General features: G+C 41.2%; 1 protein-coding gene across 1 annotated transcript in view; it reads left to right on the top strand.

Annotated features, from left to right (window-relative positions):
- The first annotated feature begins 15132 nt into the window (after positions 1-15132).
- The window catches only part of LOC100018858 (cytochrome P450 2A13), an 11163-nt gene continuing 5635 nt past the window's right edge, over positions 15133-20660 (top strand). The window contains exons 1-5 of the mRNA XM_001371879.5: positions 15133-15395; positions 16972-17134; positions 18462-18611; positions 19334-19494; positions 19960-20136. Coding sequence (XP_001371916.1) covers positions 15216-15395; positions 16972-17134; positions 18462-18611; positions 19334-19494; positions 19960-20136 — 831 coding nt within the window. The 5' untranslated portion in view covers positions 15133-15215. The remainder of the gene's footprint in view (positions 15396-16971; positions 17135-18461; positions 18612-19333; positions 19495-19959; positions 20137-20660) is intronic.

Genomic DNA, 20660 nt, shown 5'->3' with positions numbered 1-20660 from the left:
ACATTAACTTTTAACAAATTATTTAATTAACATTCTATGACCATCTTACATACCAAGTTGCTACAACAAAGCAAAGCTTGCTATAGATAAATGCCATAGGCAGGGTAACCAGGGGTCAGTTCCCACTGACCTGTGGGATGACTAGCTAAGAAGATCATTGCTGCTTTTAATCAATTTACATAATTAATCAGAATCACTTAGGAGATAAGTAACAAAAACAATGCTGTTAGGTGTAGTGTTAAAGGGTAAAATTAACACAATCCAGATTTAGGTATTTTCCAATTTCCAGCTTTCATTTCTTTTTGTTTCATTATGGTATCTTAATAATGTTGCTCTGACTTCTGTAAACACAACAAATCAGCGAAGTGTGTCATATCAGCTTGTGCTTAAGAGATGATTAATGTTCCTGTTGTACCTGGCTTGCAATGGGTGTGGGGAATCTAAATGTGATTCTGATAGAGGTTTAAGCCTAAGGGGAAAGGGGGGAGGATCACCCAAGTGGGTACATAAGAATCTTTAGGTTTAATTCTGTAAATATGATCTTTTGGTGATATTCTGGGGAGATTGAAGTGGGGTACATGTATTAATCCTGGAAGTATTTTGTTCTCATAGTATTTCTCCTGAAACTAGGGAGAGAACAATAATCATATCAATTCCAATAGTAAGGGAAGTTAGTGGGAGAAGCACATAATGGGGGACTGAGTGGGTGTCTCATCTTTTCTGGAGGCTGCTTTGAAGCCTTCAGTTTCCACCTGTGACCATGTCAGACAGCATGGGTTTAAAGACCACCAACAATTATAACTATTATATGTTACTCTCCATGCTATTTCTTCCCACCTATCTTCCCATCTATCCTTGTCTCTCTCCTTTAATTCTGTCCATCCTCAAAAATGTTTTGCTATTGACCACTACATTCCCCCAATTTGACCTCTTTCCCATCATCCCTTCCCTTCTCCCCTTCCCCTCCTGCTTTCCTCTAGGGTAAGATAAATTTCTATGCCCAATTTGTGTGTTTCTCCTTCTTTGAACCAATCGGATGAGAGTAAGATTCAAATGATGCCCTTCATAGCTCCCCCATTTTCTCTTTCATTGTTTTGATGATCCTCAGAATTAAGTAAGCAAAGTATTAGGTTGCTTTAGTTATTTTAACTTAATCTTTTCAAGACTGTCCTATTCCCACTCCTACCCTCAATCACTGCCCCCCTTCTATTTTATATCACTTCATCTGGTTTTGGAGATTTGCTTATTAGTTCTTTTTTATTTCCTATTTTTATCTGCTTACTTCTTTTTTCTGTCTATAGTATTTTTGAGGGAGATTGTCCCTTGCTTTGGCCCTCTAGCACAAATTGATTCAAACAGGAGAACACATTTTACTGATTCTGTTTTGTCTCAGATTTATTGTTCCATGTACAATATCACCCCCAGATCTCAGGTCAAGTTGAAAGAATGATGATTGGGAAAATTGTGTACTGAGAGACTCACTTGAAATGGCCTGAGGTTCTCCCCTTTAGCTTTATTTTAACTTTCTAACAGAGTTCTACACATCTCACCATTTGAGATGCTTTTTGTACATCCCCCCAGATAGGCTGAACCTTTTTCTCCTGCATACAAATAACTACTGAGGGGGGGGGCACTTCTATTTTTCCTTATATACTGTATCCTGCCACATATATTATGTTTGCTGATATATTTGTTTTTAAGTTTACATATTAATCTAATCTAAAATATTCTGTTACACTATGTCACTTTCATTACTGTGTTTTGGTTATTAGCTATATGTTTTGTTACATTGTCTTTATTTGTACACCCCCCTCCTGTGACTGGACTGGAGATAATACCATTATAAAAATACATAGAAAAATTGGATAAATTATTTTCCATGGCAAAACTATAGTTTCTTATGGATTCTGGGTTTGTCACCAAATCCTTTGGAGCTCTGTCTTGTCATGGGCAACAATTCCAATCCATGGCAATGAGATGTTACTGCAGCTTGAAACACAAGGAGGTCACATGTTGCCTAAATGGCCTTTTACTCCTTTTGCCTTTGTTAATTGTCACATTGATGATGGTGGTTATAACCTGTATCAATGACCTTTGAAGAATTTAATGAGTTAAAAATCTCAATTGATTTTAATGGGTCTTCAGAAGTAATTTTCAGATATCTAGGAGTACCACTACCTCTGACTGATCATTCACCTACCTTTTACTTGTGTATAACAAGAGGTAACAGTCCATTGAGTAGTAGTAAGTACCTGGGAGACCAAGAAAGACACCACAAGTGAGGGAAATTATTCTTGACAGCTAGGTGCTAAATTCAATTTTTTATTATTATTTTAAAATTTTATTTTAATAACAAATTTACACATAAGTTTTCCAAAGTTATATGATCCATATTGTATTCCTACCTTCTTCCCTCCCACCTCCTGGAGCTGACAAGCAATTAATCTGGATTCTCCATGTATTAACATACAAAACATGTTTCCATATTATTCATTTTTGTAAGTGAATAATCTTATAGAACTAAAACCCCCCAACATATATTCAAATAAATAAGTGATAAATCACATGTTTTCATCTGCATTTACATTCCAACAGTTCTTTCTCTGGAGGAGGATAGCATTCTTTTTCATAAGTTCTCAGAATTGTCCTGGATCATTGGATTGCTCTTGGTAGCCAGGTCTATCACCTTTGATCATTCCACAATATTTCAGTTATTGTGTATAGTGTTGTCCTGGTATTGCTTATTTCATTCTACATCCATTCACATAGGGCTTTCCAGGGAAACCTTGAGGTTGGATTTCACTCCCTGTGTTCTGGAATTCCTTGTATTTTCTGAAATCATCCTGTTCATCATTCCTGATAGCACAATAGTGTTCCATCACCACTGTATACCAGAATTTGTGCAGCCATTCCCCAGTGGAGGAACATTCTCTTAGTTTCCAATTCATTGCCACCACAAAAAGAACAGCTATAAATACTTTTGTACAAAGAAGTTCTTTCTCATTTTTTAATCTCTTTGGGGTGTAGTCTCAGTAGTGGTATTATTGGATCATAAGGTATGCATTTTTATAGCCCTTTGGACATAATTCCAAACTGCCCCACAGAAAGGTTGGACCAGTTCACAACACTACCAGAAATGCATTAGTGTCCCAATTTTGCCACATTCACTCCAACATTTATCATTTTCCTTTGCTGTCATATTGGTCAATCTGATAGGTGTGAGGTGACACCTCAGAGTTGTTTTAATTTGCGTCTCTCTAATCAAGAGTGATTTAGAACATTTTTTCATATGATCATTGATAGCTTTGACCTCTTCATCTGAAAACTGCCTATTCATGTCCTTTGACCATTTATCAGTTGGGGAATGACTTGGATTCTTATAAATTTGACTTCATTTTTTAATACATTTGAGAAATGAGACATTTTTGGAGAAATGTGTTATTAAATTTTTTCCCAATTTATTGTTTCCTACCTTCTTCTTAAACTGTGCAGGCTTCCTAAAATCTCTTCATTGGTCCTTGGTGACAATTTCACCCTTAATGACCCTAAATTCCTGGAGCTGATGACTCTGATCAATGACAACTGGAGGATCATTAACCCCTTTTGTGTTCAAGTAGGTTAGGGAGCACAGATATTGCCTAGGGAAGTCCTTTAATCATGTTCTAGCTTCATGGGGTGAGAGCCTTCTTTTTGAAGCTCCTGTGTTTCTCTTTCTCAGACCTACCCCTTGACTGCTCTCCCCTTTTTCTTTGTCCTAGTCCCCTAATGGAATGTACCTTACTTTCTCTCCCAGCCTCTGCATACAGCTATACCATAGATGGGAGTGACCCCATATTTAAAATTCTTAAAGCATTCCAACATTGAACAGGGCCCATGGAGATGATTTAACCAGCTTTCCTATGTAGTTGAAAGTATAAAGCCTATAGGACTGAGGAAATATGAATAAAAAAATAACACAGAATGATAAAAAATATTTTTTTAATTTCCTAAGCTTTTTTTCTGTGGTTTTACCTTTTTACTGACTTTGCATTTGTGTTATCTATCTTTCCCCTTGCTAGAGATTATAAAATATTCCATCTTGCTCCCCACAGTCCCTTTCTTTTGCTTTGCAGAATAACCAGGATCTCAGTCTATGCCCACTGGTTCAGGGCCAGAATATTTCAAAGGGACCTTAAAATATGATGGAACTAATATCTTGGGACATCTCCACAAAAATGAGCTAAGAGTACCATTTAGAGAATGTTCCCTGCTTCCTGGGGTCATTGGATGATAAGATTGTCTCCTTCACTACCCAGAGTCCAATTCTCTGTAAATAGAATTATTTTAGTCAAATGTGAGCCCAATTCCTCCTTAACCCATCTTGGGACAGATACTAGAATCAGATGAGGGCATCAGAGTCTCGGAGACCAGATAGAAGGTGCCATTCTCCTCAGGATTCTGCTTTCTGACTTAAATCCCTGCATATAAATTGGCACTTACACAAATCGAATGATCAGTGGGCCCAAAGTAAAATAACAATTATGACAAGCAAAGTAGAACTGGTCCCAGTTGGAAGTGCTGGGGCAGAGAGGCTTGTGGGAGGAGGGGCTATCTCAGTAACTGTGCTTGTATTTTGACATAAACCAAGGTCAGTCTGACTGCACTCCATAAGATCAGCCCAATAAGTTTGGATTCAGACACTTAAGTTTTGTGCACTGACTTTCATTTTTTAGATGAGGCAATTGCCTTGCAAAAAATATACTAAATCTACCAAAGGGGAAATCATTTTTTCTGATAATAGTAATAACTAATAGGAAAAACAGATGGGGAAGCCTGAATACCTCCAGTATGCCCCCCAAACCCTCATCAGAAGGAATAGGAACTTGGCCTTGAGAGATCCCTATAACTCTGTCCTTCAAAGTCCCAGCTCTCCGGGATTGAGAAATTTTCCCTTCATAACTTCTTTTATGGGTGCAGAAGGAAGGACGCAGAGTCAAGACAATGGATGGAGTTCTCCTGAGTTCTCCCAAACCATCTCTCCGAATAACTCTTTTTTAAAGGTCTCAAATCAAATTCTGAATGTGATAACAACAACCAAGTCACAGAATCTCATTTCTCCAATATGGAATAGTTTAGGAAATAGAAAGAAAGGTCTGCCTTCAGTCAAATGCAAGCCCAGAGTAAGCAGCTCCTGCTATAGGGCCTAGAGGTAGTGGCAATACCCAGAGCAGCAGCAGGTAGCATTATCAGTGGCAAGGAGGTTAAAGTCCTGATCAGAAAGATATTACCAAGGATCCTTGAACGAGCACTGGGCACAAGACCAGATACCACGTGACAACTTCTTTGCCCATCAACCAAGTTCCAAGTCACATTTCCAGGGCAAAGAAGAATGATTATGATGTCAGGGGCTCTACCTTGGCAGGGATTACAGTATAGACAAGAAGGATAGTGACCAAAGCTGTCCTTGGATCTCCCTACCTTGGAAGCACCAACACCCCCACAGGTCCCCAGAAATTTAGACCCATGCTCTCTGTTTATGTGGACTCCAGATTACTAATGATGAAGTTCATGGGGGTTACATGTATCATATTCTTACATTGGAAAAAAATAGTTTGATTTTATTAAGTTTCTTATAATTTCTTACTCATGTTTATGTTTATACTCATTTTATGCTTCTCTTGAAACTTGTGTTTGAATGTCAAAATCTTTATTCAGCTCTTGTCTTTTCATCATGAATATGTGAAAATCATCTCTTTCTTAAAATGTATTTTTCTCCCATAGGATGATCCACAGTTTTGCCAGGCAGGCTATTCTTGATTCTAATCCCAGCTCTATTGCCTTCTAGAATATTGTATTCCTAGCTCTTTGTTCCTGTACAGTGGTAGATACTAAATCTTGTATGGATTTACTATGTGAGATAACCTGGGGAAAAAATTGAATGGAAAAGTGAGAAAAAGGGATACAACATGAGAAGGGGGAAATAAAAAGAATAGGAAAATAGTCTTATATGAGAGGCACATAAAGAAGAAATTTTACAATGGAGGTGGGAGATGAAAGAGAGTAGGCAATGTTGGAACCTCATGCTGATCTGAACTGGTTCAAGGAGGAAATAATATATGGAAAGACATACAGTTAGGTATAAAATTCATCTTGCCCAATGGGGAAGCAGGAGTGGAAGGGGTTAAGAGAAAGGATGTTATAGTGAGAGAGGATAAATTAAGGGAGGCAGTGTCCAAAAGGTAAACAAATTTCTGAGGAAAGGACAGGATAAAAAAAAGAGGATTAATAGAATAGCATGAATTAAAATACAAGGTAGCAATCATAACTACGGATATAAATGGTGTCAGCATGGAAATATAGAAATCCGCAGTTTCTACACTCAAACTAAATAAACTAGGAATGTCTATATTTCCATGTTGACAATGGGATGAACTGACATCAGAGGTGTAAAAAAAGAAGTGGAGAAAGAGAATAGATTAGAAACCAGAATCCAACAATATATTGTTTACAAGAGACATACCTGAAACAGAAAAACACACCCAGAGCTAGAATAAGGGACTGGAGCAGAATCTATTGTGCTTCATATGAAATTTAAAAATGATGCAGAGTAGCAATCATGATCCCAAAAAGCAAAAGCAAAAATAAGAGAGATATTTTGAGAAAACACAACTGTCTTTTCTCTTCCAGATTTCCTCTCTTTCCTCTCTCACTTTTCTTCTCTCACTCCTCCTTCCAGCTCCTTGACCTCTCTCTATCTCCTTATTTCCATTTTGCTGCCCACTCCGCAGCTCTTCTTCATATCCAAAGATTATAGGCCTTCTCCTAGGACTACACCAATAAATTTTCTGCAACTATCTGAAAATCAAGACCTTCACAAAAAATCTAGCTCCTCAAAACTAAAGCTTCCTAGATCCTGCTTACCCTCAGAACTATACTGATTGCTTGATACATGAGAGATTCCCAGGAGACCTTTTCCCATACACAGATTTAAAAGCAGAGCCTCTGCGAAAATACATTTAAGCACAAATGTAAGTAAAATTTCTGAAAGAGATAAAGCAAGAGTTTTTCTTTAAAAGAGTTTAAAATATTTTGAAATAATTAATAACTTTAAGGAAGTTGCATGATACAAAAAACACATAAATCATTAGCTTATATATACATATATATTTATACATTACCAGCAAAGTTCATCATCAAGAGGTAAAAAGAGAAATTCCATTTAAAATAACACTAGAATCTGGTACTGGCTAAGAAATAGAAGGATGGATCAATAAAATAGAGTAGGGGTAAATAACCTTAGCAATCTAGCGATTGATAGACCCAAAGATCATAGCTTTGGAGATAAGAACTCACTATTTGACAAAAACTGCTGGGAAAACTGGAAAACAATATGGCAGAAACTAAGTATCAACCAATATATCATATCCTATACCATGATAAGGTCAAAATGGGTACATGATTTAGATTAAAAGAGTGACACCATACATAAACTAGAGTAACGAGTAGGTTACCTGGTAGGTCTATGGAGAAGGAAAGAATTTATAACCAAACAAGATATAGAGAGCATTATCAAATTTAAAATATAATTTTAATTACATTCAATTATTTGTATCAATAAATAAGAACTGTGCAAAGGAAATCAAATGCTTGGGGTTTAAAGAAGCTATAAAGTCTTGTCCAAGCAACAAACTCCCTGAAAATTAGGATTGATCAGATAAAATCCAATGACTGTGGGAAAACAAGAAATATTCAATTAAAGGCAAATGGCTGACAGAAATGAAACAAAAATGTAAGATATCTCACAGCAAAAAACCACTGTTCTAGAAAAGAGATTGATTTTTAAATTTTATTTTGGAAAATTATATTTAATTAATTAATTTAGAATATTTTCCTGTGGTTACAAGATTCTTTCCCTCCCCTCCTCCCATTCCCCCTCCCCTAGCTGAACCAAAATTCCACTTGATCAATAGGATCAAGAGCTATTTTGATATTATTGATAATTGTACTAGAGTAATCATTTAGAGGCTACATCCCCAATCCTATCCCCATCGACCTATGTGATCCAGCAGTTGTTTTCCTTCTGTGTTTCTGCTTCTTTCTCTGGATGTGGATAGGTTCTTTCTCATGAGTCCCTCAGAATTGTCCTGGATCATTTCATTGCTGCGAGTAGAGAAGTCCATTACATTCATTGGGCCACAGTGTATCCTTCTCTGTGTACAATGTTCTCCTGGTTCTGCTCCTCTCACTCTGCATCAATTCCTGGAGGTTGTTCCAGTTCACGTAGAATCCCTCCAGTTCATCATTCCTTTGAGCACAATAGTATTCCATCACCAACATATACCACAATTTGTTCAGCCATTCCCCAATCAAAGGGCATCCCCTCATTTTCCAATTTTTTGCCACCACAAAGAGCGCAGCTATGAATAATTTTGTTCAAGTCTTTTTCCTTATGATCTCTTTGGGGCATAAACCCAGCAGTGCTATGGCTGGATCAAAGGTTGGATCATGGAAAACAGATTGAGGAGGAAAATACTGTAAGAATCATTGGACTTTCTGCATTCCATGACTATAAGAAGAACATAGATATCACATTGCAAGAAAACTGCCAGCTCTCTTAGAACCAGAGGGAAAAGTAGAACTAAGAAGAATCCACTGGTCATCTCCTGATAGAAAGTCCAAAATTAAACCCCCCAGGAACATCAAGGCCAAAATCTAGAGCTTCCAGGTTAAAGCAAAAATAATACAAACAGCCAGAAGGAATTCAAACACTGAGAAGACATAGTTAAGAGCATACAGAATTTATATATTATAGAGGACCATGGAATTTATTATATTATATATTCATAATACAAATTACAAGGGAGAAGAGAATTTGAAATATGATATTCCAGAAGGCAAAAGATATGAGTTTATAAACAAGAATAATTTATCTAGTAAAACTGAGTATAATCAAATTCTACAGGGGGAAATGAAATTTTAGGGAAAAGGAAGTCTTCCAAGCATACAAGGTGGAAAAATCAGAGCTGTGGAGAAACTTTGAAGTTTCAGATTTGAAAAGAGATTTACACATGTAATTGGAGCCTAACAATAACCCGTAGGGTAAATGCTCTATTTCTTCTCACTCCTGATTTTACAGATGAGGAAACTAATGTTTAAAGAGAGTAAATTATTTGTTTCCTCGGTCACCCAGCGAACAAGTGTCTGAGGCAGGATTTAAACTCAGTTCTTTCTAAACTCAAATTCAGTGCTCCATCCAGTCCTTCAAATTAGTTCTCCTGTCAGTGGAGGTCAAGTGGAACATGATAGGCCATGTCTCAGGGATGTCAGAAACAAGATCCCACCCAGCATGGATATAGGGTTACCCTTTAAGATCATTTCCAGATAAAGGATTCTATAATAATTGATATAGCATCTCTCAAAGGTCCTTTCTACTTTGTGGCTGTGGTATCCAAAAAGTTACCCATTGACTGTATCACAGGACAAAGTCTTTGGGTCCCCATCCAAAACATCTTTCCCTTGCTGATAAACTGCTCCACATCTTTTAGCTGGAGCCTCTCCCCTGTCTTTAGGAAGGTCTTAATCCTATCCTGACCACTAAGTCCTCTCCTCTCCTCAGTTCCTCCACCATCCAAGAGTGAACCCCACAGCCCAGCTGTTTTCCCCTCACATAGATGGTTTCTAGAGTTGAGGGGGGCAGAGAAGAGTCTTATTTTCCCAGCAGATCTAAACACAGAATAATAAGATCAGAAATGGAGAGTTGGAAGCCGTCTCTGGGGCCATCTGGTTTGACACAATAGAGGAAACTGTTGACCTACCCATCTGATATCTAATACCCATGGATAATAAGAGAGTCATTTCTTGGATGGAAAAGGATTTCAGTTATGAAATGCTATGACTTACCTCAATCACTCCTACTGCAGCTCTGGCATTAGCTTCACTCCTCTCAATCCCCGTAACCTTTCCCCTCTTGCCCACTTCCAAGTATCCCTTCAATCTCTTTCAGTTCCCTCCCCTCAATCATTTTACAATATAAATAGGAAGAACAATCCCTCTGTTTATAAACTATAACAGAGGTAAAAGTGGGGATTTGAAGGCAAGGAGGAACAGAACATTTTGACCTGAGAAATGTCTTCCCAAAGATAGGAAAGTTTTCACCTTCCTGATGTCAGGATTTCTAGTTGGAAGATTTGCTTAGAGATTACCAACCTCCCTTCCCATTTTACAGACAAGGAAATTGAGGTTCAGAGATGTTAAGTGGCTTGCCCAAGATTACAGCGGTAGTAAGTGGCAGAGCTGGAATTCAAACTCAGGTCCTGTGACTGATCAAGTTTAGCACTCTTCCCATTGCCCAATCTTGCCTCAAGAATAGAGTCCCCATGTTCCACTGGCAGTCATCAGTCTGCTCTTCCCAGAGTAGTTGATTTAGGTGGCTGTGGCGGTAGACCCTTTCATCCAACCTGGTTTTATAGAGGTCAGCGTTGATAGGGAACAGGGATAAGGATTATTGACCCTTGTTGACTCACATGATTCCCTCCACCCTGACTGACCCCAGGTTCAAAGGCTACCTCAGAGCCCTGCAGGGTCTTTGATGAGTTTCAGCCTCTGTACTTTTCCTTCTGAGGTCACTGACTTCAAAGCCAATCCATTCAATACCACTCATATCAGCCAGCTCTGCTTCAACAACCCACATCCATTCTGGTCTCCTCCTGCCAAGAGGAGTTATAAGGAAGGTTGTCCAGGAATAACCTCCAGGAATTGATGCAGAGTGAAAGGAGCAGAACCAGGAGAACCTCATACACAGAAACTGATACACTGTGGCACAATCGAATGTAGTGGACTTCTCTCTTAGCAGCAATGCAATGACCCAGGACAATCCTGAGGGACTTGGGAGAAAGAACGCTGTCCACATCCAGAGAAAGAACTGTGGGAGTAGAAACACAGAAGAAAAACAATTGCTTGATCACATGGATCGATGGGGATATGATGGGGGGATGTAGATTCTAAATGATCACCCTGGTGCAAATATTAATAATATGGAAATAGGTCTTGATCAATGACACATGTAAAACCCAGTGGAATTGTGCATTGGCTATGGGAGGGGAAGAGAGAGGGGAGGGAAAAAACATGAATCATATAACCATGAAAAAATTTTCCTAATTAATGAATAAAATTAAATTTAAGAAATAAAAATTAATATATAAAGAAGGTTGTCCTAATTTTTGAGGCTCTCCCTGTATGTCCCCCAATGCCACAGTCTTAGAGAAAGGATAACACTGGAAGGAATAGAGGAAAAGCCACTGGGATCTGGGCCAGGACAGGTGCAAGTAATTGGAGATCTGGATTAGTTTCCCACCCTTACCTAATCCCCACCTCCTCTCCACACCACTAAAAAAACACAATCAACTTCCTTCTGTTTGTCAGCTCTGCTGCCTCCCTCCTTCCCTGCCCAGCTGCCCAGAATAGCATATGGCAGATAACCCTTCTGGATATGCTTCATGTGACCACCCTCCCAAGTGGAGAATCAGAGAAATTGAGTTCAAATCTAAGTTCTGTCACTAGCTACCTGTCTGATGTTCACCTCTCTCTGCCTTACTTTGTGCATTTGAAAAAAAAAAAACGAGTCTGTAAAGGTCATATTTGTTGTTAATTAGTAAGTTCATTACTTTTAATCGACATTTTCAAGAGAGAAAAAAACAACAAAAATGAAGTGACCAACTAGAAGATCCTAAATCTAAATCCTGAGTAATAATTGCCCCCACTCCCCCAAATGATCAAACTATAATGGCTCACATATGGGAGCTTGGCTTAGAGATTTATCTCTCCTGTGTTTGGAATTCTTTCCCCTTGGATTCCTGGCTGTCTTCAAGTCCTATCTAAAACCATGTTCATGAATTTGGAAATTCCCATACATGATCACAATCTATTATCACTCCATCTCTCCTTCTGCCCTGTAACTCCAAACCCTGTTCTTCATCTACACTCTGCTTTCTAATCCCTCTGCCTCAGTTCTTTCCCAGATCGGCACCTCTACACCACCTGCACCCTCCTCCCTTCCTCACCTTGACTTCTTGTGGAACTATTTTGACTCTACAGTGTCCTTCTTTTGAGTTCTTTTCCCTTTTGTTGATCTTGCTTTACCAAGTCTCAGTCTTGGATCACTTCCACCATTTTCCTCCTCTATTTCTGCTATGGAATAAGCTGAAGAAAATCTCAAAACCCAAACAAATGGGCCCGATACAAATTTAGTTTCCATGACCTTGACCAGGTCCTCACTGCTACAAGTCAATCCTGCTACATCTCCCTAATTAACTTATTAACATCACCATAGAGGCTCTTCCAAACATTTTCATCCCTTCCCATTCTTGCCTTATAGTTGACTAACAAAATTCAGGACATTGCTGAGACCTTCCTCATTTCCCCTCCTCCTCATCCTACATAATCCAGATGCCTTCTGCTACTATCTCTCCTCCTTCATCCCTGCCTCACATGAAAAGGTGACTAAAGTCCCGTTCCATTCATTCTTCTCTAGGAGACTGCCCTAACAACCATACACACTCTCTTACTTATCTTGCTATTCCCCCTTTACTGGTTGCTTTCTCACTACCTCTTCCAAAACATTCACTTGATCCAACATAGCTCTCTTCCTTTTTTGTGGCTAAACTCCCTGAGACCACCTATTATAGGTGCTCTCACTTCCTTTCCTTTCAATTCTCCTCGACTCTACAGTCTACCTTCCACCCTCATCATTCAACTGTACTGCTCTCTCCAAACTTACCAATGATCTCTTAGTTGCCAAATTCAATGGCCTTTTCTCAATCTTCATCTTTCTTGATCTCTCTGCAATCTTTGTCATTGGAGATGCTCTTCTTCTCCTTCATACTGCCTTCTTGAGATTTTCCTGACACCACTCTCTCCTAGTTCTCCTCTTACCTATCAGGTAGGATTCTTTACCTGCTCCTTCTTGGTCTCCTTGATACACCTTGATACATGTCACATCCCACTAACAAAGGATGTCCACATGGCTTTTCCCAAGGTCTTCTTCTCTTCTTTTTCTATGCTATCTTGCTTGGTCATCTCATTGTTTCCCATGGGTTCAGTTATCTTCTCTCTCCAGATCTCCTTATCTGGCTCTAATTTCTTCTTCTGGTCACAAGTCTTACATATCCAACTGCCTTTCAGACATCTTAAACTCATCATGACTGAACCTGAACTCATTAACTTTCCCCATAAGCTTTATTCCTTCCCAAACTTCCCTATTACTATAGGAAATGATATTATCCTCCTATTCCCTTGGGCTCACAAGCTAGAAATCATCTCAGTCTCCACGCTATCTTTCACACCCCATACCCAATCTGTTGCCACATCCTATTGATTTCACCTTTACAACAACTTTTGAATATGCCCCCTTCTCTCCTCTGACACTGTCACCCCTCTGGTGCAAACCCTTATCACTTCCTACCTGGATCGTGGCACTACTCTTTTGGTGGACCTGCTTGTCTCAAGTCTCTCCCCATTCCAAGCCATCTGTTATTCAGCCACCAAATGGTTTTCCTAAAGCACAAATCTAATCATGTCACCTCATACTTAATAAATCTTAAATTTATTTATTTTTATTAATTATTAATAATTAATATATTATAATAAATAAATAAATATAATAAATAAATAATAATAATTAAAATAATTAAAATTATTTAAGATTATTTAAAAAAAATCTTTAAAAAAATACTTAATAAATCCCAGGAGTTCTATAGAACTTGCAGATCCAAATTATACACCCCCAAACCTCATGTACTCTGTGACCCAATGATATTGACTGCCTTCTGGTTTCTCAGGCAAAACATTCCATGTCCCAGGGCCAGAAAATTCCCTGGATGCTTCTCTGCATGGAATTCTTTCCTGTTCATCTCAGGCTCCTGCTTCCCTAGAATTCTTCTACAGGAAAAAAGAAATCCACCTTCTTCAAGCAGTCTATCCTCAGTCCCCTTAATTGTAGTGCCCCTCCCTCTGTTGATTGTTTCCAGTTTGTCCTGTCTATGCCTTGTTTGTATATGATTGTTGGCACAGGAGCTCCATGTGAGCAAGGGCTGTCTTTTGCTTTTTCTTTGTATCTCCAGCACTTAGTTCAGTGCCTGACACATATGAATGTTTATTGATTAGCTATATGCTTAGTTTGTTGTGAATATTATCCTTAAAATAATAATCCATTAAAATTAAGTACATACGTGATCCCATATCTCACAAGCACACAGAATTGCAGAATAGGATGGGTCCTTGGGGTTCATCTCATACATTCTCTCCTCACACAAAGTGGGAATTAGTGGACCAGAGAAAAGGAGGGACATTCTAAGGTCTCAGTAAGTAAAGGAAGACTCAAAGCTGGAGGCTTCTCATCTGCTCTGCATCCTAAGACCAGCTATAGCCCTCTCCCAAGTCTTATTACTGGACATTAAGCTCTCTAATCCCATCTCTGTTCTTAGAGACTACCTAAGCCTTCATTCTGCACAATGAGATCCCCGATTTGATTCTATCCCTGGATTTTGAAACTCCCACCCATAAGGCTCCATTTTTGGACCCCGAAACCCCCTGACCTCTTATATCTCTGAGTATGGAGTGCCTCTTCCAACTCCCATTGGAGGATTCTAAATTATTTAACCTGGTTTCTGGATTCTGAGATCCTTCTACAACCCATTTCTGGGTTTTGAGATCTTCTAAGACCCCATCTCTGAACTCTGAGACCCTTTGAGTCCTTAAAACATCCCCTGAAACCCCATGAGTTGGCCCTGAGGCTCTCAACCCCATTTTTGGGATCTGAGAACCCCATAGCTCTGAGACTCCACTAAAACTTACATCTCTAGATGGTGGGATCCCTGAACCTCCATCTTTGAGATTCAAAATGTCCTCCCAAACCTCCATCTCTGAGCCTTGGCCCTCCCCTTGAAACTCCCCCCATTTGCTCCTGCAATAGGATCCTAAAGTTTCTGGGATCCCACCCTAGTCTATTCCCATTCTGTTTCCCCCTTTGGTCTTCAGATCTGGCTATAGTCCTGGGGCCCAGGGAGGAATAGGATAGATTGAGAATGTTTCATAAGAGGGTTGGGACCAGTGCCAAGTTCTGATTACCATATCCAGGTCCAAGCATAAAAGGCAGAGCAATCCTACCTGAACCTCAGTCCTGGCTCAGTACCTCCTCATACCCCAGACAACTCTACAGTGAGGACCCCACCACCTCCACCATGCTGGTCTCTGGGCTACTACTGGGAGCCCTGTTCTTTTGCCTCTCAGCCCTGGTGGTACTCTCTGTCTGGAGACAGAGGAAAGTCCGAGGCAGCCTTCCTCCTGGACCCACCCCACTGCCTTTCATTGGCAACTATCTGCAGCTGAACACTAAGCAGATGTATGACTCCATTATGAAGGTACTGAGGCTGGGGGACTGGAGACAAGAGGGAGAATATGGAGAGCCCAAAACAGAGAAAGAGATTGAGAGAGACACAGAGAAAGGCAAAGAGAGAGACACAAGGAGCAAAGAGACAAAGAGACTGGGAAGGCAAACCCAGATAGAGAGAGACATCAAATGTGGCAGAGACAGTGAGAAAGAAAAAGAGTTAGGGAGACAAAGAGAGACAATAACAGGGGAAGAGACTGAAACAGAGAGATCAACTCAGAGACAGACATATCTCTCACTTCCATAAGCAGGTTCTATGGCAGATCCTGGGAGGGCCAGAGAGGAAAGAGTCTTGCTATTTACTATTGACTTGAAGAAAGTCTTTTGCTCTCTCTTTGGTCCTCAGTTTCCCCTTCCATAAAATGACCAGGTTAGGTGAGATGGTCTCTAAGCTTTATGATCCTGTGGTTAGTGGTCTTTGAGAAAAGTCCAGAATCTCTTTGTGGGAGGGATAGGCACAGCTGAGTTGCAAGAGAGGATTCAGGGGAAACAATGGAGAAGAGACCAAGAGATCCAGCCTGATAAGTTCAAGGAGAGAACTATTGGGAAAGGGGGTTGGGGAGATGGAGAAAGGAAAGTCACGGAGATCTCCTGGCAGAACAGGAGAGTCATATGTGACTGCAGAACTGTCCAAGGAGCCCAGTGTAGGTGAGTGTGTTGGAATAGACATGTCCTGGTCCCAAAAGAGCACCAAACACTTAAAAGTGCATTTTGAAGTCCTTCTGCAGGTATCCCCAGCTCCCTTCAGCTAAGATCCCACCTTCAGCAACAAGCCTTTCTCTGCCCCACTTCATGCTAGGACATTCCCTCTGTTGATCATCTCCCATGTGTGCTACTAGAGCTTCTTTATGCCAAGTTCTTAACAGGCTGTCTCCCCAATTAGATTGGGAGCTCCTTGGGGGGCATGGACTATCTTGGCCTTTCTTTCTATCTCCTGTGCTTGGCAAGGTGCCTGACACACAGTAGGCTTCTAACAAATGCTTGTTGCCTTGACTTGTCACAGAAGGAAACAGAAAGATGGGCAGAAAGGGAAACAACCAACCATAGCAATTGCATTGTTTTCCTCAAGATAATGGGTTCATAGATTTAGAGTTAGAAAGAACCTGAGAGGCCATTGAGGCAGAACTCCTCCTTTTACAGATGAAGAAGTTGAGGCAGAAGTGAAGTGACTTGCCAAGGGTTACATAGCTAGAAAGTGTCTGAGGAAAGATTTGAACTCAGATCTTCTTGAATCTTAGGCTAATGTCCCATTTATGCTATATATCTGCTAACCCTGGGGGGGGAATCTAAATGTAGATATACAGATATTTTACACACACACACACACACACACACACACATATGCTCATAGGCACACATATTTTAAATTATACAAACTATTTAAAATGTTGATATATTGAAATGTCTGTTTGTTATGAGTGGCTAAGTCATGATTAGAAATTTTTGAAAAAGCTGCTGAGACAACAGGAGACTTTGAGGGGAGCAAGAGGAAACCATGGGCCCTAGAGGAAAAACACTGCTTCTTCTGACTTTTCCATCCTCTCCAGATTGGGGAAAAATTTGGACCCGTGTTCACAGTACATCTGGGTCCCAGGCCCATCGTGGTTCTGAGTGGGTATGAGGCTGTGAAGGAGGCACTGGTGGACCAAGCAGAGGAGTTCTCTGGTCGAGGGGAGCAGGCCACCTTTGACTGGCTCTTTAAGGGATTTGGTGAGTATTTGGGAAGGGACCTGAACACAACTTCCCCCTAGTCAGTGTTTCCTCCTCTAGACTGCCTGCCAGGGTTCCTTTATGAATTAAATCTGTCCCCTCCTCTCCCTCACTCTGATGATCATTGTCTCCCTCAACCACCCCTTTGACTCTCTCAGTTTCTCCATTTCTGTCTCCTCTTCTCTCCCTATTTTGCATCTCTTGTGTATCTCTCCATCTTTCTTACTTTCTCACTATCTCCATCTCTTTGCCTATTCTTGTCTCCCCTTCTCCTCCTTTCTCTATCTCTCCCCTATCCTTCCTCTACACACTTCTTTCTCCTTCCTTTCTCTACCTTCTATCTTTCCCTCAGTGCCTGTTTTCCTATCCCCCCTGAGTCTTCATCTTTCTATCTTCCCAGTCTTTCCTACCTCTCTATTTCTCCCTGTCTTTCCATATCTAACCACCTTTTGAGATTTCTCCATTTCTCCATCTTTCCCTGTTCCCCTCCTTATCTCCTCAGTCCTTCCATATATCTCTTGAATTATCTTCCCAGACTTCCCTGTTTCTCTTCCTTTTATTGTTTCCCCACATCCCTCATCTCTTGAGCTTTCTCTTCATTTCACTATCTCTTCCATCTCTCCTTGTTTCTCCATCTGTCTTTCTATGATCGCCTTCCTATTTCTTCCATCTCTCTCTCCACCTCTCTGTCTTTTCCTATCACCATATCTTCCCAGCCCTTCTTTAACTCTCTTTGTATCTCTTAATCTCCCTATTTTTCCTTGTTACTCATTCTCACACTGTATCTCCATCTCTTCCATCTCTATCATTTTCTGTCTCTCCTGGTTTCACCAGCTTCCCTATCTCTCTCTTCACATTTCCCTCTCTCTCTAATCAAGTAGGTTGTTGTTACTCAGTCATATCTAGCTCTTCATGACTTCACTAGGAATTTTTTGGCAATGGTACTGCAGCCATTTGCCATTTCCTTCTCCAGCTCATTTTACAGATGAGGAAACTTGAGACAAATAGGTTTAAGTGACTTGCCCAGGGTCACACAGCAATGGCCAGATCTAAACCTAGGAAGATGAGTCTTCTTGACTCCAGATCCAGAACTCTTTTGGCTGGAGCATCAGGCTGCCTCTGTCTCTCTACCTCCCCTTATGTCCCTACTTCCCCTTGTCTCTTCTTTGTCTTTCTTTGTTTCTTCCTGTGTCCCTACCTTTACTTGTCTTTCTCTCCTTATCTCTACCTGGACATTTATCTGCCTCTGATCCCATACTAGGACCTGGGAACCTGCAGGATCTCCAGTCCTGCTTCAACTCCTTCCTTCCTTCTTATCTGTGCCCAGGTGTGGCCTTCAGCAATGGAGAGAGGGCCCGGCAGCTTCGAAGATTCTCCATAACCACTCTCAGGGACTTTGGCATGGGCAAGAGGGGTATAGAGGAGCGAATCCAAGAAGAAGCTGGCTTCCTTGTGGAGGCTCTTCGAGGCACAAAAGGTGGGTGGGACCTAAAAAGATTCCTGGGCCTTGGGCCAGGTGAGCACTGGCTAGATTCTCAAGCTGCCTCATCCCTAGGCTCCCACTTGACCCCAATCTGAACAAGAGTCCCTAAAAACTCTCTCTCCCCTCCCTTTACTAGATAACTGATTTCTAGGCTTTTCCCCTCCACCAGGAAAGAAGGTTCATTTCAGATCCTAGGACAACCCTACATTCCAAGATGAGAAAAGGGAGGAGAGAGAGTATGGAGAAGAGAAGAAGGAGGGGGTGGGGAGGGAACTGCACCTCTTACATCCAGTCTCCTTGCTCTTTGGGATCTAGGACTATGGACAATGGGTGTCCTTTGGAGAAAAATGTGAGAACTAAAGACTGACTCTCTCTCTCTGTCTCTCTCTCTCTCTCTCTCTCTCTCTCTCTCTCTCTCTCTCTCTCTCTCTCTCTCTCTGTCTCTCTCTCTCTGTCTCTCTCTCTCTGTCTCTCTCTCTCTGTCTCTCTCTCTCTCTCTCTCTCTGTCTCTCTCTCTCTCTCTCTCTCTCTCTCTCTGTCTCTCTCTCAATCTCTGTGGGTGTGTCTGTCTCTGTCTCTACCTCTATCTCTCTATCTCTGTCTCTCTGTTTCTATTCTCTCTCCTTTTGTATCTTTCACATTCTGTCCTTTTTCTCTATCCTTCTATCTCTATTCTTCCCTATCTCTGTGTCTCTGCTGCCCTGGCTGGGCTACAGGGGCCCCCATTGATCCCACCTTCTTCCTGAGCCGCACAGTTTCCAATGTCATCAGCTCCATCGTCTTTGGAGATCGATTTGAATATGAGGACAAACAGTTCCTGTCCCTGTTGCGTATGATGTTGGGCAGCTTTCAGTTCACAGCCACATCCATGGGACAGGTGACCTCCAAGACCTTCTCTCCTACCTACCTGCTTCTCTGGTCACCTTCACTCCTTAATCCTAGTTTTCATTTCTACCTCCTACTACCCACACCAGTGTATGTTTGCTGCCTAAACTGCAACTTCAAGCTACCTGCAAGCCCTCCCTCATTACTCAATCTAATCTTGTGCCCATCCTGAACTGCCTCCACAGCCTGACATTCTTTCCCCAGTCTTTGCTCTATCTTCCACCAGGTCCTGCTCCCTTTTCTGATGTTGTCCCTGGTCTTGACCCCCCACATCCCATTTAGATGCCCATCCCTCATCCTGACCAACCCATTCCCAACCTGACTCTGTTCTCTGTCCTGACCACTCAGTTCCCATTATAACCTCCAAGCCCTATCTCTACCTTCCTCCCCCATCTTTCATGATGATATAACCTCCCGGGCACCCACTCCCCCGTGACATGTTCTGTGTCCTCCCCAGTTATATGAGATGTTCTCTGGAGTGATGAAGCACCTGCCAGGGCCTCAGCAGCAAGCATTCAAGGAACTGCAAGGGCTGGAAGACTTCATCACTGAGAAGGTCCGGGAGAACCAGGCCACCCTGGACCCCAACCACCCCCGCAACTTCATTGACTCCTTCCTTATCAAGATGCAGGAGGTACGTACCATTCCAGTGGGCAAGAGAAAGATGGGGGGTGGGGACTGGCTCAAACCAAGGGTGTTCTCGATCTCTGAGGGAAAACCCAGATATTGGGAAGTAGGATTTACTGGCATCAGAGCAGGTCTCAGCCAAGAGCAGGCAGCACTAACAGACAATAAACGACAAGTCTCAGACCTTTAGAGGCAAGGCTTAAATGAACCCTGTGGCACATGTGAGTAAGTAGGGCTCACAAACATCAGGCAGCAACCCATAGCACAGATTCAGATATAGCTAGCTAGGTCATTGCCATTTTGAGGGCAGCATGACAAAGAGAGATAAAGCTAGAAAGAAAAACATGAAGATGAGGGAAACAGAATAACACAGGAACAGAGATGGACAGGAAGACATGGAGATAGATACAAAAACAGAGAGAAAATTGGAAGGAGAGACCCAGGAAGACAATGGTCAACACAGAGAGACATAAATATGAATCCCCATTCCCCATGCTTCCTGCCCCTTCCTCATTCCATATACATTCAAAA

The sequence above is a fragment of the Monodelphis domestica genome, chromosome 4, assembly GCF_027887165.1.
Source record: "Monodelphis domestica isolate mMonDom1 chromosome 4, mMonDom1.pri, whole genome shotgun sequence".
NCBI lineage: Eukaryota > Metazoa > Chordata > Mammalia > Didelphimorphia > Didelphidae > Monodelphis > Monodelphis domestica.
This window is presented reverse-complemented; position numbering and strand designations above follow the sequence as displayed.